At 42.4% G+C, this 24814-nt stretch overlaps 1 protein-coding gene and 1 long non-coding RNA gene across 2 annotated transcripts in view; both read right to left on the bottom strand.

The window, feature by feature from the left end:
- Window positions 1-924: 924 nt before the first annotated feature.
- Window positions 925-24814, bottom strand: part of LOC139747495 (uncharacterized) — a 148407-nt gene continuing 124517 nt past the window's right edge. Inside the window, exon 3 of the long non-coding RNA XR_011712403.1 lies at window positions 925-1029. This is a non-coding gene — a long non-coding RNA (uncharacterized lncRNA). The remainder of the gene's footprint in view (window positions 1030-24814) is intronic.
- Window positions 14055-16515, bottom strand: LOC139747242 (calcium-activated potassium channel slowpoke-like). Its single transcript, XM_071659294.1, has one exon. It carries the CDS (start codon window positions 16475-16477, stop codon window positions 14219-14221), a length of 2259 nt encoding a protein of 752 aa, XP_071515395.1. The 5' UTR covers window positions 16478-16515; the 3' UTR covers window positions 14055-14218.

Raw genomic sequence — 24814 nt, 5'->3', positions numbered from 1 at the left:
CTGCCCAGACGACCCAGCCGTGGGGCAATCAGGCCTCCTATTGTATGTCTATCTCATGTAAACTCATGTAAACTCTGCCATGACATCTCTCGCGTCTCCAATCCTCCGCACCTTGCATTACCACCCAATCATCTCTCCTTTGAGTACGTATTTCGAGTCATCCTTCATGTATGGAGTGTCTGGATGGGAACATGTGCGTTTCCATTTTCTTGTGGATGTCACTCCTAGATGAATGAAGGGGACATGGGTGACTCACAGGTGAATGTTAGGGGAATGGGAGACATGTATGAACATGATAAGGACAGAGAACATTGCCCTGGTAAATAATGAGAAAGAGGGAGACTCCAAGGGAAAGAAAACGGGGACACTGAGATAAATGATGGGAACAGGAGAGACATACAAGTGAATATTAGGGACGGGGAGATTTCCTGGGAAATTACTGGGGACAGAAGAGACTTGCATGTGAATGATAGGACGTGGACAGAGGTAGGGGCAAGAGAGGCTTTCAAGTGAATGTTGTGCGAAGAAACAGTACAAGGTCTCGGGTGTGAGAGGACTATTTTGCCATTCATGCTGGTAGCGTCTTCAGTTACTATGGTGACAAAGACCGGCATGAATAAGATCGGCAATACTCAGTAATGCTCTGCGACTTGGCTTTTAACGTCCACTGAATTTCCCTTTGCTCCTCTTTCTGCCCTGCATCATATAATGAGCTTTATGGACGCCTATACTTAGCCTCAAATCCTTCTGATGCCTTTTGATTGTACGTGTCTGTAAGTTTAGCTCACTCTCAGTCACCACCAATGCATATCAGGTACTTTTGTGGGGACACTGGCCACTTCTGAAACACTCATTACGACCCTTGAATAACAACACTACACATCTACCTAACGTCCACTGAACTATATCATGTACGACCTCTAACCTGTGCAGATGATGGGGTTGATGGCTGGTCGTCTACGTCACCACCTGCACGATCTTGCTAGCAGGAGTGGCCGGGAGAGATGGACAAGCGACGCCTGATGAGCCCTGCAATGAGGGAGTAAGAAGCCATCAAACTCTGATGACAAGAACTAGTTTTCTGTGATCATATGATGCTGGCTCATTCATATTGAACTGATCTGTACACTGCCAGCTTCTCAGAGCTGTCTGATAGTCAGCGACTGAGGGCTGGCAAGAACTGGACCTCCTGCAGAAGGGGAGGAACACAGCGTCGCCTGCGTCAGGAAGTGCTAGCAAGTGTCCTGACGCTAATGATCCTCCGTAGTGTATCATCCAAGTTGAATTCCATTATATTGAAATACAGAAATCACTGCCATGATGTTCATATCCCTAGCAATAATGGTCTTACTGGTAACCGATTATTGAGACAGTTAATAGAAGGTGGACATTTTATTATCCCGTGGGAAATTCACACGCAATATAGGAATTCATTTTTCAACTATGGAAACAGCACGTTAACCTGAACCACAGCATCAACTTCCAAGTTCATTGACCCTCATCATCTTAACCCTAACTTCCATATACAATAAAACCTGTATCTCAGTAGTAACCTCCAGAGAGAACTCAGTCTTCGCTTTGTTCTTCCCAGCTTGCCTAGAGCTGTTGCTGACCCGATCGACCGCTTGCAAAAGCGATTCTGACCTCCATGGGGAAATAGTTATTTAAGAGTCAAAAGTTGACTGGAGAAGTGGCCAACACTTGTAGGTGAAGAAAGCGAGCTCGAAATAACGATAGTGCCAAGTGAAAAAGGTCTGCTTGCAAATAATCAACTTCACAAGCATATTGGGGGGTGGGGGATATATATATATATATATATATATATATATATATATATATATATATATATATATATATATATATATAGGGAGCGGGTGGCTGGAAATCCTCCCCTCTCGTTTTTTTTTCAATTTTCCAAAAGAAGGAACAGAGAAGGGGGGCCAGGTGAGGATATTCCCTCAAAGGCCCAGTCCTCTGTTCTTAACGCTACCTCGCTAATGCGGGAAATGGCGAATAGTATGAAAGAAAAAAAAAAAAAATATATATATATATATATATATATATATATATATATATATATATATATATATATATATATATATATATATATATATATGAGAGGAGATACAAGAACCAGGATGAACGTGCTCGTAACAGAATAGCCGCGGGGATAGACAAAAACAGACGGCAAGTAGAAATACCTAGCTTGTCAATACACGATAACAGATAGAAGAAAACGTGATGAGAGTTGCAATCAAAGACTACAAGGCAAGAATGGGTACGACTGCTCCGGTCCTCGGAAAATGGTGTAGTCACTCGGGAGACTTGGGTCACGACAGCGGGTATCCCTGGTCAAGTCCCAGGACTGGGCGTTGATCATAGGTTAAAGGGAGTGGGGGGCAGCAGCGCCAAGTTCGAAGGGCACCAAATGATGATAAGAAATGCTCTTGGAAAGTGTCTGTATGGCTGTGGAAATGCGCGCCACTGGATCACAAGATCATGGTAAATTTCATGCAAACGTTAGCTGCTGGTTTATGCGAGCCTGCCTGGAAATGGCCTTTGGAGACCTCGTTGCTCGCGTACACGAGACGTAGGGTATGCGATCAGTAATCGAATGGTCATTCTAACTATTATGGACTCCTTAGACGAGTGGCTAAGATACCCTGCTCCCACGCCAGTGGCGGCGGTTCGAATCCTGCATTCGTAGACCGTGTCAGTGAAAGCACGCGCCGCTGTATCACGTTCGTCGTTATATGTGTATTAGTATATCTTTTTTATACTTGTTCGTCATTTCCCACCTTAGCGTGGTTTTCCAAAGCATTTCATACACCCTGGTTCAGCTCATGACACCATGTCAACCCCAGGTATCCCCATATATCACATTGACCTAGTTTATTCTCTCCCCTCATACTTCTGTATGTTCTGGCCACAAAACCTTGAAAACTATTATACCTCCATCTTCCCATCGAAGTTCTTTCCGGCCTTCCCCTCCTCCCTCGTGCTCTCTTCACCTCGACACCACCTAATTGGTCCTCTGCAGCGCAGTGGTCTTTCTCTGAGAGCTTTGTTTAGAGGGATAACACACCTACGACCCCCCGCCCCCCTCCCCCACACACACACACACACACACACACACACACACACACACACACACACATCGAGTGGATGAAAACACGGTTACGTTTTTTCTTCTTAACTCTCGGTGAAGATTTATGTATCAGGAGGCGGGGTTGAAGGATGACTGCTGTGATTTATTCTGGTGGCGGGGGTACACTACAGCCTGGGTTCCCCCCCCTTAACCTACTCTTGCTTTGTCTCCCACAGCGCCCGTCAGCAGCCTCACACATGGCACACTCATACTCTCAGTATTGACGTAACTCTGAAAGCGCCGAAGAAATGGTTGTTTAATTTGTTTATGGATAGGGTGGTTAAGAAGGTGAATGCAAGAGTTTTGGAGAGAGGGGCAAGTATGCAGTCTGTTCTGGATGAGAGGGCTTGGGAAGTGTCACTTGTTCGCTGATGATACAGCGCTGGTGGCTGATTCGGGTGAGAAACTGCAGAAGTTGGTGACTGAGTTTGGTAAAGTGTCTGAAAGGAGAAAGCTGAGAGTAAATGTGAATAACAACAGGGTTATTAGGTACAGTACGGTGGAGGAACAAGTTGATACGTAGGCAAGTTTGAATGAAGGAAGTGAAGTGCTTTAGATAACTGGGAGTGGATTTAGCAGCGGATGGAACCATGGAAGCCAGAGTGAGTCACAGGGTTGGTGAGGGGGCGAAGGTTGTGGGAGAGTTGAAGGATGTGAGGAAGGTGAGAACGTGAGTATGTTTGAAACAATGTTATATGGTTGCGAGGCATTTGCTATAGGTAGGGTTGTGCGGAGGAGGGTGTGTGTTGGAAATGAAATGTTTGAGGACAATATGTGATGGGAGGTGGTTTGATCGAGTAAGTAATGAAAGGGTAATAGAGATGTGTGGTAACAGAAAGAATGTGAGAGAGCAGAAGTGAGTGTATTGAAATGGTTTGGTCACATGGAGAGAATGAGTGAGGAAAGATTGACAAAGAGGATATATGTGTCAGAGGTAGAGGGAACGAGACGAGAGAGACCAAATTGGAGGTGGAAGGATGGAGTGAAAATTTTGAGCGATCGGGGCCTGAACATACAGGAGGGTGAAAGGCGTGCAAGGAATAGAGGGAATTGGAACGATGTGATATACCGGGGTGGACGTACTGTCAGTGGATTGAACCAAGGCAGATTAGAAAGGGTAGTGAGTGGTGGGATGAAGAAGTAAGATTATTAGTGAAAGAGAAGAGAGAGGCATTTGGACGATTTTTGCAGGGAAATAATGCAAATGAGTGGGAGATGTATAAAAGAAAGAGGCAGGAGATCAAGAGAAAGGTGCAAGAGGCGAAAAAGAGGGTAAACGAGAGTTGGGGGGAGAATTTATCATTAATCTTTAGGGAGAATAAAAAGATGTTTTGGAAGGAGGTAAATAAAGTGCGTAAGACAAGGGAACAAATGGGAACATCAGTGAAGGCGGCTAATGGGGAGGTGATAACAAGTAGTGGTGATGTGAGAAGGAGATGGAGTGAGTATTTTGAAGTTTGTTGAATGTGTTTGATGATAGAGTGGCATATATAGGGTGTTTTGGTCGAGGTGGTGTGCAAAGTGAGAGGGTTAGGGAGGATGATTTGGTAAACAGACAAGAAGTAGTAAAAGCTTTGTAGAAGATGAATGCCGGTAAGACAGCGGGTTTGGATGGTATTGCAGAGGAATTTATCAAAAAAGGGGGTGACTGTATTGTTGACTGGTTGGTAAGGTTATTCAATGTATGTATGACTCATGATGAGGTGTTTGAGGATTGGCGGAATGCTTGCAAAGTGCAATTGGGATGAGAGTGAGTGCTCAAATTACAAAGGTATGAATTTGTTGAGTATTCCTGGGAAATTTATGTGAGGGTATTGATTGAGAGGGTGAAGGCATGTACAGAGCATCAGACTGGGGAAGAGCAGTGTGGTTTCAGAAGTGGTAGAGGATGTGTGGATCAGGTGTTTGCTTTGAAATATGTATGTGAGAAATACTTAGAAAAGCAAATGATTTGTATGTAGCATTTATGGATCTGGAGAAGGTATATGATAGAGTTGATAGAGAAGCTCTGCGGAAGATATTAAGAATATATGGTGTGGGGGGGGGAGGCAAGTTGTTAGAAGCAGTGAAAAGTTTTTATCGAGGATGTAAGGCACATGTCCGTGTAGGAAGAGAGGAAAGTGATTGGTTCTCAGTGAATGTTGGTTTGCGGCAGGGGTGCGTGATATCTCCATGGTTGTTTAATTCGTCTATGGATGGGGTTGTTAGGGAGGTGAATGCAAGAGTCTTGGAAAGAGAGGCAAGTATGTAGAGCTTGGGAAGTGAGTCAGTTGTTGTTCACTGATGATACAGCGCTGGTGGCTGATTCGGGTGAGAAAGTGCAGAAGCTGGTGACTGAGTTTGGTAAAGTGTGTGAAAGAAGAAAGCTGAGATTAAACGTGAATAAGAGCAAGGTTATTAGGTACATTAGGGTTGAGGTACAAATCAATTGGAAGGTAAGTTTGAATGGAGAAAACCTGGAGGAAGAGAAGGGTTTTAGATATGTGGGAGTGGATTTGGCAGCGGATGGAACCATGGAAGCGGAGGTGAATCACAGGGTGGGGTAGGGGGCGAAAGTTTTGGGAGCGTTGAAAAATGTGTGGAAGTCGAGAACGTTATCTTGGAAAGCAAAATTGGGTATGTTTGAAGGTATAGTGGTTCCAACAATGTTATATGGTTGCGAGGCGTGGGCTATAGATAAAGTTGAGCGGAGGAGGGTGGATGTGCTGGAAATGAGATGTGGACAATATGTGGTGTGAGGTGGTTTGATCGAGTTAGTAATGAAAGGGTAAGAGAGATGTGTGGTAATAAAAAGAGTGTGATTGAGAGAGCAGAAGAGGGTGTTTTGAAATGGTTTGGTCACATGAAGAGAATGAGTGAGGAAAGATTGACAAAGAGGATATATGTGTCAGAGGTGAAGGGAACGAGGAGAGGTGGGAGACCAAATTGGAGGTGGAAAGATGGAGTGAACAAGAATTTGAGTGATCGGGGCCTAAACATGCAGGAGGGTAAAAGGCGTTTAAGGAACAGAGTGAATTGGAACGATGTGGTATATATATATATATATATATATATATATATATATATATATATATATATATATATATATATATATATATATATGTATATATTCCTATGAGTCCACGGGGAAAATGAAACACGAAAAGTTCCCAAGTGCACTTTCGTGTAATAGTCACATCATCAGGGGAGACACAAGAGAGAAATATAACAGTCAGTTGATATACATCGAAGAGACGAAGCTAGGACGCCATTTGGTAAACATGTGATTGTACAAAACATACAACGAGCGGTCATAAACTTATCATTTTACAAATCTTATCAACAATAAAGTTATCTAATTTGTATGGACCATCACTAATATTAAGATTATAATTCTTTGTGTATTTAATAATAGAAGATTCAATGATATTTCTCTTGGTAATAGAGTTAGAGTAAATAACTGAGATGGCGTTACTCCAATCAATACAATGATCATAGTTTTGAACATGATTAAACAAGGCATTTGATTCTTGTCCCGTTCTTATACTATATTTATGTTGCTTAAGTCTAACAGAAAGATCCTTACCAGTCTGACCAACATAGAATTTATCACAGTTTCCACAAGGCACTTTATAGATGCATCCAAGAGAATTTCCTGGTGAATTCCTGATTAAGATATTCTTTATAGTATTATTGTTGCTAAAGGCAACATTTACATTAAAGGATTTAAGCAACACGGGAAGCAAAGTGAAATTATTATTAAAAGGGAGAACTAAGAGATTCTTGGTGTCAATGGGAGGTTTGGGCTCAACTCTATAAAAAGATTTCTTTGCTAACTTAAGGGATTTATCAATGAAAGATCTAGGGTACTTTAACTTAGATCCAATAGAATATATCTTCTCAAACTCATCATCAATGAACTCTGGACTGCAAATACGTAATGCCCTAAGGAACATAGACTGAAATGATGATAATTTAACTCTGTCATGTTGAGATGAGTAATAATGGATATATGAACATACATTGGTGGGTTTTCTGTACATGCTAAACTTAAACTTGTTTCCTTGTCTATTGATTATGCAATCTAGAAATGGTAACATACCATTATTTTCATTTTCTACAGTAAATTTGATGGAAGGTACTAAATTGTTAAGTAAGGGGAGAAATATTTGTAAATTTTCATTTGTTGGCCAAACACAAAGAACATCATTTACATACCTAAACCAAATTGCATTAGAAGGTAAGATATCCTTTAGTAATTTTGTTTCAAAAAATTCCATATAAAGATTACTTAGTACAGGTGAAATTTTTGAGCATAATAATCTCCATTAAATTGAAATACACAGTCTTTTATACACGATTTTATCAGTTCAGTGAAATTAGACTTTGAAACAGGTAAATGAATATCATCCAAGACATCAAATAAATATTCTAAAAGGTCATCAACTGGAACTTTAGTGAAAAGTGAGGAAGCATCAAAGTTAACTTGTTTGAAATCAAAATTGACATTGATATTGTTTAGCTTGTTGACTAAATCTACATTGTTCATGATATTAGAATTTTATACCTTACCCACTAAAGGGCTTAATAAAGAAACTAACCATTTTGAGAATTTATATGTGATGGAGCCTACTGAACTCACTATAGGTCTTGCTGGAAAATTCTGTTTATGTGTTTTGATAAGTCCATACATTAATGGCAATGAAGGGAACAAAGATGACAAACCTTTGATAAGAGAAATGTTACCTTTCAACAACAACTTCATTTCTCTATTGAAGTGAGAATTAACTGCTTCTAAGGGATTTTTACTAAGTTTAGAATATGTTGTGTTATCATTTAGATCATTCATTTTAGATGAATAGTTACTTTTGTCTAAAATCACAACAGTGTTAGCCTTATCTGCTTTAGTAATATGTATATCCTTGTCTTTTTTTTAAGGTGTTAATAGCTCTTATGAATCTTTTAGGGCAATTACCTTCCACTGGTTTTGACAAACTGGCGTACACTAAACCCTTACAGATATTAATATCATCATTACTTAAATTACTGTATTTTTCTAAATTACAAAAAGTCTGTGACATCAACACAGCTGGCTTCTCTGTTAGAGCACACAAAACTTAAACCATAGCCTAATGCACACAAGGAATCTTTATCCGGTTGTTTATCAGACAGGTTTACCAAAAAAGATGGGTTTGTGTTCTTGGTCCAGTCGCTGTTTTCAATAAGATGGTCCAACTTACGATTTAGTGACACTTGTAGTCTTTTGCGTTCTTTCCTTAATTCATCATAGCAATAGTCCAACATCCGGTTCTTCCAGTGTGTCGGTATTGCCATTTGAAAGGCACGTTTCTTCTCTCTTGAAATGCGAAAAGCCTCCTCCATTTCAAGTTTCTTTAATTCAATGTTTTTCTTTAAAATAATATTTTGAAATTGGTCAAATGGTCGACCAGACAGCTGCAGCAAACGTTGAGGTAGGACAGATCTTGGCATCACTTGTTCATCTAGGCATTTCCTAAGGAATTCAACTCGTAACTTCAGTTGGTGAGCCTTGATTAGCGATTTGGAGAAAGCAGTAACGAAAAGCCCAGGAGAGAAAGCCCAGGAGAGCTTGTAGAGAAGTAATAGAAGAGCCGTGTGGAATCCATGTTGGAAAGGATCACAATTTTGCGCGTGATCAAGATATTCCTATGAGTCCACGGGGAAAATGAACTCATAGACTCATAGAAATATCTTGATCACGCGCAAAATTGTGATCCTTTCCAACATGAATTCCACACGGCTCTTCTATTATTATTACTCATCTCAACATGACAGAGTTGAATTATCATCATTTCAATCTATGTTCCTTAGTGCATTACGTATTTGCAGTCCAGAGTTTATTGATGATGAGTTTGAGAGGATATATTCTATTGGATCTAAGTTACAGTACCCTAGATCTTTCATTGATAAATCCCTTGAGTTAGCAAAGAAATCATTTTATAGAGGTGAGCCCAAACCTCCCATTGACACCAAGAATCTTTTAGTTCTCCTTTTAATAATAATTTCACTTTGCTTCCCATGTTGCTTAAATCCTTTAATGTAAATGTTGCCTTTAGCAACAATAATACTATAAAGAATATCTTAATCAGGAATTCACAAGAAAATTCTCTTGGATGCATCTGTAAAGTGCCTTGTGAAAACTGTGATAAATTCTATGTTGGTCAGACTGGTAAGGATCTTTCCGTTAGACTTAAGCAACATAAATATAGTATAAGAACGGGACAAGAATCAAATGCCTTGTTTAATCATGTTAAAAACTATGATCATTGTATTGATTGGAGTAACGCCATCTCAATTACTAACTCTAACTCTATGGTTGTTTAATTTGTTTATGGATGGGGTTGTAAGGGAGGTAAATGCAAGAGTCCTGGAAAGAGGGGCAAGTATGAAGTCTGTTGGGGATGAGAGAGCTTGGGAAGTGAGTCAGTTGTTGTTCGCTGATGATACAGCGCTGGTGGCTGATTCATGTGAGAAACTGCAGAAGCTGGTGACTGAGTTTGGTAAAGTGTGTGGAAGAAGAAAGTTGAGAGTAAATGTGAATAAGAGCAAGGTTATTAGGTACAGTAGGGGTGAGGGTCAAGTCAATTGGGAGGTGAGTTTGAATGGAGAAAAACTGGAGGAAGTGAAGTGTTTTAGATATCTGGGAGTGGATCTGTCAGCGGATGGAACCATGGAAGCGGAAGTGGATCATAGGGTGGGGGAGGGGGCGAAAATTTTGGGAGCCTTGAAAAATGTGTGGAAGTCGAGAACATTATCTCGGAAAGCAAAAATGGGTATGTTTGAGGGAATAGTGGTTCCAACAATGTTGTATGGTTGCGAGGCGTGGGCTATGGATAGAGATGTGCGCAGGAGGATGGATGTGCTGGAAATGAGATGTTTGAGGACAATGTGTGGTGTGAGGTGGTTTGATCGAGTAAGTAACGTAAGGGTAAGAGAGATGTGTGAAAATAAAAAGAGCGTGGTTGAGAGAGCAGAAGAGGGTGTTTTGAAATGGTTTGGGCACATGGAGAGAATGAGTGAGGAGAGATTGACCAAGAGGATATATGTGTCGGAGGTGGAGGGAACGAGGAGAAGAGGGAGACCAAATTGGAGGTGGAAAGATGGAGTGAAAAAGATTTTGTGTGATCGGGGCCTGAACATGCAGGAGGGTGAAAGGAGGGCAAGAAATAGAGTGAATTGGAGTCATGTGGTATACAGGGGTTGACGTGCTGTCAGTGGATTGAAGCAAGGCATGTGAAGCGTCTGGGGTAAACCATGGAAAGCTGTGTAGGTATGTATATTTGCGTGTGTGGACGTGTGTATGTACATGTGTATGGGGGGGGGGGGGGGTTGGGCCATTTCTTTCGTCTGTTTCCTTGCGCTACCTCGCAAACGCGGGAGACAGCGACAAAGTATAAAAAAAAAAAAAAAAAAAAAAACTCTATTACCAAGAGAAATATCATTGAATCTTCTATTGTTAAATACACAAAGAATTATAATCTTAATATTAGTGATGGTCTATACAAATTAGATAACTTTATTGTTGATAAGACTTGTAAAATGATAAGTTTATGAACGCTCGTTGTATGTTTTGGACAATCACGTGTTTACCAAATGGCGTCCTAGCTTCGTCTCTTCGATGTATATCAACTGACTGTTATATTTCTCTCTTGTGTCTCCCCTGATGATGTGACTATTACACGAAAGTGCACTTGGGAACTTTTCGAGTTCCATTTTCCCCGTGGACTCATAGGAATATCGATCACGTGCAAAATTGTGATCCTTTCCAATATATATATATATATATATATATATACATATATATATATATATATATATATATATATATATATATATATATATATATATATATATATATATATTTTTTTTTTTTTTTTTTTTTTGCTTTGTCGCTGTCTCCCACGTTTGCGAGGTAGCGCAGGGAAACAGACGAGAGAAATGGCCCAACCCACCCCCATACACATGTATATACATACACGTCCACACACGCAAATATACATACCTACACAGCTTTCCATTGTTTACCCCAGACGCTTCACATGCCCTGATTCAATCCACTGACAGCACGTCAACCCCGGTATACCACATCGATCCAATTCACTCTATTCCTTGCCCTCCTTTCACCCTGCTGCATGTTCAGGCCCCGATCACACAAAATCTTTTTCACTCCATCTTTCCACCTCCAATTTGGTCTCCCACTTCTCTTCGTTCCCTCCACCTCCGACACATATATCCTCTTGGTCAATCTTTCCTCACTCATTCTCTCCTTGTGCCCAAACCATTTCAAAACACCCTCTTCTGCTCTCTCAACCACGCTCTTTTTATTTCCACACATCTCTCTTACCCTTACGTTACTCACTCGATCAAACCACCTCACACCACACATTGTCTTCAAACATCTCATTTCCAGCACATCCACCCTCCTGCGCACAACTCTATCCATAGCCCACGCCTCGCAACCATACAAAATTGTTGGAACCACTATTCCTTCAAACATACCCATTTTCGCTTTCCGAGATAATGTTCTCGACTTCCACACATTCTTCAAGGCTCCCAGGATTTTCGCCCCCTCCCCTACCCTATGATCCACTTCCGCTTCCATGGTTCCATTCGCTGCCAGATCACTCCCAGATATCTAAAACACTTTACTTCCTCCAGTTTTTCTTCATTCAAACTCACCTCCCAATTGACTTGACCCTCAACCCTACTGTACCTGATAACCTTGCTCTTATTCACATTTACTCTTAACTTTCTTCTTTCACACACTTTACCAAACTCAGTCACCAGCTTCTGCAGTTTCTCACATGAATCAGCCACCAGCGCTGTATCATCAGCGAACAACAACTGACTCACTTCCCAAGCTCTCTCATCCACAACAGACTTCATACTTGCCCCTCTTTCCAAAACTCTTGCATTCACCTCCCTAACAACCCCACCCATAAACAGGAGGGTGGATGTGCTGGAAATGAGATGTTTGAGGACAATATGTGGTGTGAGGTGGTTTGATCGAATAAGTAATGTAAGGGTGAGAGATGTGTGGAAATAAAAGGAGTGTGGTTGAGAGAGCAGTAGAGGGTGTTTTGAAATGGTTTGGTCACATTGAGAGAATGCGTGAGGAAAGATTGACCAAGAGGATATATGTGTCAGAGGTGGAGGGTACGAGGAGAAGTGGGAGACCAAATTGGAGGTGGAAAGATGAAGTGAAAAAGATTTTGAGTGATCGGGGCCTGAACATGCAGGAGGGTGAAAGGCGTGCAAGGAATAGAGTGAATTGTAACGATGTGGTATACCGGGGTCGACGTGCTGTCAATGGATTGAACCAGGGCGTGTGAAGCGTCTGGGGTAAACCATGGAAAGTTCTGTGGGGCCTGGATGTGGAAAGGGAGCTGTGGTTTCGGTGCATTATTACATGACAGCTAGAGACTGAGTGTGAACGAATGTGGCCTTTGTTGTCTTTTCCTAGCGTTACCTCGCACACATGAGAGGGAAGGGGGTTGTTATTCCATGTGCGGCGAGGTGGCGATGGGAATAAATAAAGGCAGACAGTATGAGTTATGTACAAGCGTAAATATGTATATGTCTGTGTGTGTATATATATGCGTACATGTATAGATGTATAGGTATGTATATGTGCGTGTGTGGACGTGTATGTATATACATGTGTATGTGGGTGGGTTGGGCCATTCTTTCGTCTGTTTCCTTGCGCTATCTCGCTAACGCGGGAGACAGCGACAAAGCAAAATGAATAAATATATATATATATATATATATATATATATATATATATATATATATATATATCTGTGTATGTATATGTATGTATACATTGAAATGTATAGGTATGTATATGTGCGTATGTGGGCGTTTATGTATAATACATGTGTATGTGGGTGGGTTGGGCCATTCTTTCGTCTGTTTCCTTGAGTTACCTCACTAACGCGGGAGAGAGCGACTAAGTATATATATATATATATATATATATATATTTCTTTTTCAAACTATTCGCCATTTCCCGCATTAGCAAGGTAGCGTTAAGAACAGAGGACTGGGCCTTTGAGGGAATATCCTCACCTGGCCCCCTTCTCTGTTCCTTCTTTTGGAAAATTAGAAAAAAAAAAAAAAAGCAAGAGGGGAGGATTTCCAGCCCACCGCTCCCTCCCCTTTTAGTCGCCTTCTACGACACGCAGGGAATACGTGGGAAGTATTCTTTCTCCCCTATCCCCAGGGATAAAATATATACATATATATATTTTTTTTTGTTCATACTATTCGCCATTTCCCGCGATAGCGAGGTAGCGTCAAGAACAGAGGACTGGGCCTTTGAGGGAATATCCTCACCTGGCCCCCTTCTCTGTTTCTTCTTTTATATATATATATATATATATATTTTGCATTCTTAGTGTACCGAACAGACGTAAATCGCTGAACGCTCCTCCAAGACTAGCAAACTTTTACATCCCACATTCACCACCCTACATACAAGCCTACGCAACAGCAGCACGTTATACATCCTTGTGCATGTGAATACTAGGCAACAATCACGCATCATACACACTTCTGCGTATGAAATCCACGTTACAACCGTATAGTATACACACTTATGGATATTGAAATCTATATACTCTACATTAAGTTTCTTTAATCTCCATCGTACTTAATCATGTAACTATAGAAAAAACAATGTAAACCCTTCATGAATAGCCGAGGAAAATATACATCAGTCTACATTCCAATAAGAGAATTGATATTTTCATGAATTTGAAAACTAACTCGAAGCAGCAGCTGCAAGAAGACAAGATGAAAAGTTTTTAAAAACTACGGAAGAGTTGACTCGACGATTACAATTTCGGAAAAGTAAGTTAGGCAAGATGAAGGTAGATGTTCCGTGCAAGTACAACTATGCTCAAGGGGAAGGTGGAAGAATAGTTTAAAATGTCCAAGAGTTTACTCGTAAACTATGTAAGAGTTTCATCCAGGATAGAGATGATGAAAGCATATATACGAAAAATGTCATTAGATAATATGTCCACAATTACACGTCAGCCCACATCCTCAGGTGAAGTCAGGGCTTGCTGTTGCTGCTGACCACGAGTCCCATTCGGCAGTTGTTATCTCCTCTCCTCCCTGGGTTATCAAGGCGATGACCTTGTCTCCGGGTGTTAAGGGAAGTTCTGGATGAGGGTTGGTAAATGGAAACCAATTTGGCGAGGCAATCTCGAAGTCTTTCTTACACAGATTGCACATAAAGTCATTCATTCTAACACAAGCGCCCAAAGGTAACATATTCCGACGTATCAAGGGCCTGAAGAGGGACCCATACGTGCATTCAGCTGTTACCTTTACCTCGACGATATTGCCATCTTCCAGTAGACGCTTCCACATACAATATAACATGCGGAACTGGTGCGCGTATCTGATGGCAGAGGGAATGATATCTTCGCTGACGTCGTCCACGTGCCAGTATGGATCTAATGCGATACTATCCAACTTGGATGGTGAACTGTGCACGATGTTGGTGACGAGACGTGAACCTGGCAGCTTCTTTCTTAGATGCGCAGAGACAAACAGAAGGGAAGACAGATTACTATATTCTGAGGAGGAAGGTCTTTTTCTCAGGACCCAGACAGCTGGAGACGTATCGTTCGTACCCTGCACATTCTTTGCATCGCCATCGGCTTTGATCTCGTAAACCTTTTTCTCATCACTGATGACAAACGATTCCGTTTCCCCAGTACTGGAAAGAGATGTTATTTGAGTTAGACTTCCAGTGTCCACCCACTGCTTTTCTGTCACATACTGAGGTGGAGCGAGATAAACCCTGTTTGTCTTTGCTGGAAGAACGTATGGCAGCATCTGCCACTGCTCTAAGTTCCAGCAGCCCAACAAAAGGAGTCCCTTACTGTAGGCATCGCTCGCTGCTTCCGAGAATAGTTCTGCGTTGGGGAAGGTGCTGGTTGAGGAGCATAAGGTTAGATTTTCTCCACGGAAGTACTCTTCCATGAACCATTTGACACATTTGATATCCCCCGTCCTCTTATTGTGCTGAGGAGTGATTAGGTTACAGAACAGTGAAGCAGCTCCAGCAGCAGCAACAGTCTGGGCTACCAGTGCATTCATCAGTTGTTCTGTACAAACAATATGGTCTGAAGGTTGCCACCAGCGGAGATTCTCTATAGCCTTGCAAGTGCTACTGAGTTGTACGTGCACAATGACGCTTACGTGTGGAGCACTTTCCTTTACCTTCGTGGCTAACTTTAACACTCGGGAATCAGCATGCGATGCGTCCACCTCGCTACTGTTGACAATGATGACCCTGTCGTGACGCCCAGGGATATTGTCTCTCAGCAGATTTTTCAGGATAGAGGGCGTGACCTCAGGTGTATGGAGGACAGTTACATTTTTCATATTCAACTTCTCTGTTTCCTCAGTCTCGGATACAACCAACACCTCAGCTTCACCTTTTGAGAAATCCATCAAGAATTTCGATAACTTATCAATTGGTCCACTCCACAACAGCAGTGTACGGGACCTTTCATCTGGCATATGAAGAAAATCCCAATTCATGCAGGATCGTGTGCGACTGATTCTTTTCTGTAGCCAGGGGATCGCTGTCAGGAAAAACAGACAGACGAGTATCTTAGAGCCATGTATATCAGGTGTTATATCCCCGTACCCTACCGTGGAGACGGAAACAAGGGTCATATATAGGTAAGAGAAGGAGGAGCCCGGGGAGATGTCTTCTTCATTAACACACTTACCCACACGAGTCTCCTCAGCAAACTCCACCATGCTGGCCATAACTGTGAAAACAACTAAGGTACCCACGACAATCCGCAGGAGCTTACCTCGTCTGCCAAAGAAGTCGTAGAACTCCTGCACTGTATGGTAGTACCCCAGTCTGACCAAGGATAAGAACTCGTACCCGTATAAGTACGTGTTGATCTTTATCTCCCAGATGGTATGCACCATCAGCCAGGCCTCGACGAACGTCGCCAAGCCCTCCTGCCGGTTCTCATGCAGGAACACAAGGATAATCCTGATGAAGAAGAAGACGTTTATGATCCGCGTCAACGTTAACGTCCACTCTCCACTTAACCCGAAGAGGTACAGGTCAGAGAGCGACGCCACGACGTAGATCATGATCGCGTAGACCTTGTGGAGGAGGCGGAACTCCGACCTGATGAGGGGCTTCTTCTTCTGCAGGAAACTTTCCAGCACCGCGAACAGCAGCACCATCAGCGTCGCCGCGAGGATGTGGTACCTGACGTCGAAGTACCTCAGCGCATCAGAGCAGTTGATAATCTTAATCATTCTGAATAGTTTCTAATTTCTACGATATTAGAAACTTTTATGACGTGGTCAGCTGAAGAGAAGCGGAATGGGATTTTTGTCGAACACGTATATCAAGTTGGAGCCCGAGCGACCGCAAGCGTGAGCAGGTCCTGACGTGTGGGTTTGGGGGCCTCCACCGTACCTCGTCTGCAGGTCCTAGTTAAGAAAGTTATTTCTTCTGTCACAAAAGGTAAGGTCTCCTCACAAGCCTGGGTTCGAATCCTGGGCATACTAGTCAGCCCATACTCAACCTAGGTGTTCATCTTTCCTGAATAGTTGATCGATAAATGGGTATATGGATGTTATGAATTGGCTATTAGGAAGTCTCCATCTTCTCTTTATGATGTAGAAAACTCGTATTTGTGTTGGTTAGATTAAAGGGCTTTTGTATGTATCTAAGTTTATGTTTGTAGAAATGTGAAAGCTGTGTTTGTAATGATATGTATGTATTTGTATAAATGTGTGTGTGTGTGTGTGTGTGTGTGTGTGTGTGTGTGTGTGTACTGATTTTTTGCTGTACTGTTTCAGTTCAGAGAAGCTTAGGTTAAAAAGAAAAGAATAGTGTTACTGTTCGTAGAAAATGCACGGGTTGTGTTTATTGAAGTCCGAGTTCGTGTTCGTAAAAAGCTGAGTTTGTGTCTATAGAAATAAGAATTACATGTTCCTAAAACCCCATTTTTTTTCTTATTCTTTAGTGCGTATTTGAGTTTGCATTCGTGATAATAAAATCGGGTTGTTCGTAAGAAAGAAAAAAAAAAAGAATCTTTTTTTTCATGAAAATCCAATTTTGTATCTGTCAAAAGATCGATTATGTTTTTAGACCGGAAGACCCGCCTTTGTTCATTTACAATGAAGGAAGCGACGCGAAGAACATCATGTAGTAATTCTGGGGAATTTCTAAGCAACCTTTCGCCTGAGGCAGTGTTCATTTGGCAGGAATGCTGTTCACGCGTGTGTGAGAGGAGGAGGGGGAAAGACATGCAGTTCATTCGAACTGCACCTTCCATCCGAGGCGGCTCAGTCTCTCACACTAGCTTCTCTGGATGGATTCGTGGGAGGAACACTGGTTTAGGGGAAAAAAAAAACCCTCGTGATTGGTGGAGCTGCTGGTGGTGGTGGTGGAAGCAGCAGCAGGTAGCTCATCAAGTGGGTGGGGGTGAGGTGCAATTTGTTGTGCCTGTCACAGGTATGAGGAGGTGAGGACCGTGAAGACATTCCCTCTACCAACATCATCCACACGGACACAGCGTCTACACCAGCAGTGGTGAGGATGTATACTATCCACAACAGCAGCGATGAGGCTGCAGACTATCCACATCAGGAGTGATGAAAATGTACACTATCTACACCAGCAGTGATGAGACTATACACTATCTACACCAGCAGTGATGAGGCTATACACTATCTACACCAGCAGTGATGAGGCTATACACTATCTACACCAGCAGTGATGAGGCTATACACTATCTACACCAGCAGTGATGAGGCTATACACTATCTACACCAGCAGTGATGAGGCTATACACTATCTACACCAGCAGTGATGAGGCTATACACTATCTACACCAGCAGTGATGAGGCTATACACTATCTACACCAGCAGTGATGAAGCTATACACTATCTACACCAGCAGTGATGAGGCTATACACTATCTACACCAGCAGTGATGAGGCTATACACTATCTACACCAGCAGTGATAAGCATATACACTCTCTACACCGGCAAACATAAGAAAAAATACTATTTACACAAACAGTGACAAACTATATACACCATCTTCATCACAAGGATACATACCATCTACACTACAAGGATACACGTCATCTACACCACCAGGATACATGCTATCAACACTACAAGGATACATGCATCTACACCACATGGGTACATGCCATTTACACCACAAGGATACATGCCATCTACACCGCATGGATACATGCCATTTACACCACAAGGATACATGCAATCTACACTACAAGGATACATATTATCTATTCCACAAGGATACATGCCATCTACACTACAAGGATACATGCTATCTACACCACAAGGATACATGCAACCTAAACTACAAGGATACATGCTATCTACACCACAAGGATACATGCCATCTACACTACAAGGATACATGCTATCTACACCACAAGGATACATGCAACCTAAACTACAAGGATACATGCCACCACACCACAAGGATACATGCCATCTACAGCACAAGGGTAATCTCCCTAGTCCTCATCAATCGCCTGGAAGTCTCCCCTGTTTCCCTCGTTCACATCGAAGCCTCCTTTGTCCCTGTCATTGACCTGAAATACACCTGGGAATTTCTCCTGACCTCATAAGTTACCTGAAGTACCTCCCATGCCCTTAACATTCACTAGAGTATAACCTATACTCACTAACATTCACCTGCGAGTCCCTCCTGTCCTCATCATATTCACTTGGGTCTTCCAGGTTCTCAACATTCAAATGGCTGGTTGATTTCCGCCGATGTCCCCGGCAAGTTTATTGTGCACCCCCCATGCTCGTCCTGTGAGTGGTAGCGCAAGAGGATTACAGTGGTCACAAAGGATCTTTGCCAGATCCCATTTGGGAAGCTACTCACTTAAAAAAAAACTTTTACGACATCAGTTCATGATAGGAGATACCAGTCTTCCACGTCTTGAAATTTACCGATTGGCTGAAACAAATGGACCGAGTCTTAGAGTTTTAGGTACCTTGTTATTGACAATATCGTTTTGTGCCCTAATTGCATGGTTTGTTTAGACCTATCTCTAAAAGGCTTTATTTTCTTTCACATTCTAAGACATGGTGTTCTAGTTTGCGTCCAAATCCCTCACCACACACTTTACAGTTCACATGATGAACATCTCCAGATAGGCCAAAGAGCCAGTAGTACCCAGAGCCTAGCCTTAATCTAGCAGTTATAACATCTTGTAGTTGTCCCGAGCTTATTACCTTCCCCATATACATGATTTACTTTACAAATTTCACCGTGACGGAATATGCTTCTAATTGTGCTTATCTGAACTCTCCTATTTTGTTTGAAACAGTTTTGCGATTCATGATCGACAACCTAACGTTTCAACAAGCTTCTTTAAATACCAAGCGCTAGATCGGCTAAAGCACCAATTTTGTCGTGCTCCCGGAGGCCTATATGAGAGGGAATCCATAACACTTTTTGATTTGAATCCCTTGACCAATGAATTTTGAGCATCTGTCTCTGGCTTCAGAGTCCAACATGTTGCATTCTGATCTCAAGGTGGCAAGAGTAGCTAGTGAGGGTGAAGAATCGGAGGTAATTTAACCGTCTGTGGTGGTGATTTCTATAAGTTCAAGAACGATGATTATGGAGGACAAATCAGTTGGTAAAGTAAATGCCCAACTGTGTTTTCAAACATTTTTCTATGATAAGTTGAATCATAATACCAGTATATATATATCCTGCCCTACCAATGGCAGAAGTGAGAGGTCAGTAAGTACAAGTATGTACACTGGACTATGCTCTTTGCTGTTTAGACTTTCTGTATAAGTTCAAATTATCTGCCAGGAAGACAGGAAATGCTGCTGCTGCTTCCTAATTTTGTACAAGTCAGGTACACCGAGCATTGTCATGCGATTGGCTGTGATTTGGAACTATTTTCAAATATGTTTTTGTTTAGATACATTATCAGAATCACCAGGTCGAGGTTTCAGTCCTATCATAAATATGATCTCAAATTATTTGATCCCCAATTCTAGGTATACCAAAGTTTCTTCCACATGTTGGGTATTTCGGTGGTCTTCAGCCAGCCAAATATGATTCTTAAGAATACAATCTGCATTTTTCAGTCTTTTAAAATCTTTGCTATTATGCGTGGTAATCTATGAGAGATATCGTACAAGGCAAGTACTGGATTAAACCAAACCTGCATTGTAACTAGGACTGTTATCCTTCAACAACTTTAAGAGCTCCGAGTCTATCGTCAATTCAGTTTAAGCACACCACCCGCAAGTACCTAGGGCTGAGATACCAAGGTATTTCAAGGAGATATATAATCAATGGGTTTCTCCTCAATATCCAGTTTAGATGGTCCTCTCCTACCATTGCCAATGCTTTCACTTGAAGACCTTGATTTTATAAAGCTCTTCTAGAAACGATAAAGCCAAGGCTATCACAAGCGGAGTATGTGTGGTTGAGAACGGTTTGCATTTCGCCATGTGTTTTGGCGAGTGCGAGAATAATGATGTTCAAAGGAATTTCTGGGACTGATTTTTCTCTAGTCCCTATCTTTCACCAGAGAGTCTCCCCTGTCCCTATCAGTCACTTGGGACGCTCACCTGTACCCATCATTCACATGAAAGTCTCATGTATCCCGGTCATTCATGAGGGAGTCTCCCCTGCCCACATGATTCACCTGGGAGTCTTCCATGTCCTCATCATTCACATAGAAGTCTCCCCTGACCCTATAATTCACATAGAAGTCTCCCCTGACCCTATAATTCACATAGAAGTCTCCCCTGACCCTATAATTCACCTAGAAGTGTCTCCGGTGTCCCCATCATTCATCTGAGAGTCTACCCTCTCATCATTCACCTAGAAATATCTCCTGTAGCCATCATTCACCTGGGAACCTCCCTTGTCCTCATCATTCACCTAGAAGTAAGATATGGCCCTGATATATACATAAGAGATTCCCCTCTGCCAATCAGTCATCTTGGAGCCTCCCAGGCCCTTAAGATTATCTTGAAAGTCTTCCATGTCCCCAATATTCACCTGGCAGTCTCCCCGTCCTCATCATTCACCTGGGAGAATCAAAGCTCCTAACATACACCTGGAAGACTCCTATGTCCCAGTCAATATCCTTTGAGTGTCCCAAGCCCTTACAGTTAACTTTCAGAGTCTCCCATGACTCTAACATTCACCCGAAAGTCTCCTCTGTACTCAGTCTCCTATTTCCCTAGAATTTACTTGGGATCTCCTCTGTCCCTGTGTTTCATCTTCGAGTCTCCCAGGCCCTTACCATTCACTTACGAGTCTCTCCAGTTCTTATCCTACACCTTGCTGTCTTCCAATGCCATCAACATTGACCTGGAAGTCTCTTTATCCCTTTCATTGAGGTGGGAGTCTTTCCAGTCCTCATCATTCCTCCAGAAGTTTCTTCCCGTCCCCATCAACCACCAGGAAGTCTCTCTTGTCCCCATCATTCACCAGGATGTCTCTCCTGTCCTCATAATCTACCTTAAAGTCTCTCTTATCCCCATCAATCTCATAGAAGCTTTACCTGTCCCAAACATTAATTTCGATGTCTCCATTTTTCCCATCATTCACCTGGGATTCTCTATTGTTCCCATCATTCATCTGGGATTCTCTATTGTTCCCATCATTCACCTGGGATTCTCTATTGTTCCCATTATTCACCTGGGATTCTCTATTGTTCCCATCATTCATCTGGGATTCTCTATTGCTCCCATCATTCACCTGGGATTCTCTATTGTTCCCATCATTCATCTGGGATTCTCTATTGTTCCCATCATTCACCTGGGATTCTCTATTGTTCCCATCATTCACCTGGGATTCTCTATTGTTTCCATCATTCACCTGGGATTCTCTATTGTTCCCATCATTCACCTGGGATTCTCTATTGTTCCCATCATTCACCTGGATTCTCTATTGTTCCCATCATTCACCTGGGATTCTCTATTGTTCCCATCATTCATCTGGGATTCTCTATTGTTCCCATCATTCACCTGGGATTCTCTATTGTTCCCATCATTCACCTGGGATTCTCTATTGTTCCCATCATTCACCTGGGATTCTCTATTGTTCCCATCATTCACCTGGGATTCTCTATTGTTCCCATCATTCACCTGGGATTCTCTATTGTTCCCATCATTCACCTGGGATTCTCTATTGTTCCCATCATTCACCTGGGATTCTCTATTGTTCCCATCATTCACCTGGATTCTCTATTGTTCCCATCATTCACCTGGGATTCTCTATTGTTCCCATCATTCACCTGGGATTCTCTATTGTTCCCATCATTCACCTGGGATTCTCTATTGTTCCCATCATTCACCTGGGATTCTCTATTGCTCCCATCATTCACCTGGGATTCTCTATTGTTCCCATCATTCACCTGGGATTCTCTATTGTTCCCATCATTCACCTGGGATTCTCTATTGTTCCCATCATTCACCTGGGATTCTCTATTGTTCCCATCATTCATCTGGGATTCTCTATTGTTCCCATCATTCACCTGGGATTCTCTATTGCTCCCATCATTCACCTGGGATTCTCTATTGTTCCCATCATTCACCTGGGATTCTCTATTGTTCCCATCATTCACCTGGGATTCTCTATTGTTCCCATCATTCACCTGGGATTCTCTATTGTTCCCATCATTCACCTGGGATTCTCTATTGTTCCCATCATTCACCTGGGATTCTCTATTGCTCCCATCATTCACCTGGGATTCTCTATTGCTCCCATCATTCACCTGGGATTCTCTATTGTTTCCATCATTCATCTGGGATTCTCTATTGCTCCCATCATTCACCTGGGATTCTCTATTGCTCCCATCATTCACCTGGGATTCTCTATTGTTCCCATCATTCACCTGGGATTCTCTATTGTTCCCATCATTCACCTGGGATTCTCTATTGTTCCCATCATTCACCTGGGATTCTCTATTGTTCCCATCATTCACCTGGGATTCTCTATTGTTCCCATCATTCACCTGGGATTCTCTATTGTTCCCATCATTCACCTCGCCAGGATATCTCCCCATTTCCTACGAGTCACCCTTTCCCTGAGCACTTCCTTGAACGTCTCTTATGCCCTTATATTCACCCGAAAGTCTCCCCTGTCACTATCATTCACCTGGGAATCTCCATTTTTCTTCATTAATCACCTGAGGTTCTCCTCTGTCATCATTTGATTACCTGGAAAACTCCATTCTCCTCATCCGTCACCTGTGAGTCTCCCCCTGACCCCATGATTCACCTGGAAGTTTCCCATGACCCTAATATTCACCTGGAAGTTTTCCATGCCCCTAATATTCACCTGGAAGTTTTCCATGCCCCTAATATTCACCTGGAAGTTTTCCATGCCCCTGATATTCACCTGGAAGTTTTCCATACCCGTAATATTCACCTGGAAGTTTTCCATGCCCCTAATATTCACCTGGAAGTTTTCCATGCCCCTAATATTCACCTGGAAGTTTTCCATACCCGTAATATTCACCTGGAAGTTTTCCATGCCCCTAATATTCACCCGGAAGTTTTTCATACCCGTAATATTCCCCTGGAAGTTTTCCATGCCCCTGATATTCACCTGGAAGTTTTCCATACCCCTAATATTCACCCAAGTTTCTTCCATGCATAACACTCACCTGTGACCTCTCTTGCCCTAATAATTCACCTGGAAAACTACCCTGTCCTCATCATCATTTACCTAAGAAGTCTCTCCGATCCCCATCACTCATCAAGAGTCTCCCCCTCTCTCCACTACTCACCTGGAAGACTCCCTTGTCCCCATCACTCACCTGGAAGTCTCTCGTTTCCCCATCGTTTACCTGGAATTCTCTTCTGTCACCATCAGTCACCTGGAAGCTTCACCTGTCCCTAACATACACCTGGGAGACACCACTGTCCTAATCAATCACCTAGAAGTCTCCCAGCCCTCAATGTTAACTTAAGAATCTCCAGCGCCACTAACATTACTCTGGACTCTCTCTTATACACATCATTCACATAAAGTCTCCCATTCCCTTAACTATGTGACCTGGGAATTTTCCCCTGTTCCAATCTTTTACCTTAAAGTTTCCCAGCTGCTGATATTCAGTTGTTTGTCTCTTCAGTCCTCATCATTCTCCTGGATGTCTCTCAACGCCATTAGTATTTACCTAAGGTGTCTAAGCTGTCACCTTCATCTACCTATGTGTCTCTCCTCTTCCCATCATTCACCCGTAAGTGTCTTCTGGCTCTACCAAACACATGGAAATTTCACCTATCCCTTAACATTCACTTGAAAGTCTCGTCTGTCCCCATCATTCACCCGGGATTCTCCCCTACACACCCCTGTAATGTCTCCCCCTGTCCTCAACATTCACCTAGAATTCTCCCATACCTCTAATAATCTCCTGGGAATCTCTCCTGTCCTCATTACTCACCTGGAAATCTCACCTATCCCATGAGTCACCCAGAGGTGTCCCTCTTTTCCCTAAAATTCACCCGGATGTCTCCCCTGCTCCATCATTCACTCGGAAGTCTCTCCTGTTCCCAGCATATACCTGAGAATCTCCCCTGGATTCATCATTCAGTTGCTAGTCTA

Source organism: Panulirus ornatus, chromosome 68 (assembly GCF_036320965.1).
Source record: "Panulirus ornatus isolate Po-2019 chromosome 68, ASM3632096v1, whole genome shotgun sequence".
Classification (NCBI taxonomy): Eukaryota; Metazoa; Arthropoda; class Malacostraca; order Decapoda; family Palinuridae; genus Panulirus; species Panulirus ornatus.
The sequence above is the reverse complement of the archived record's forward strand: the minus strand, read 5'-3'. Positions and strand labels throughout refer to the sequence as shown.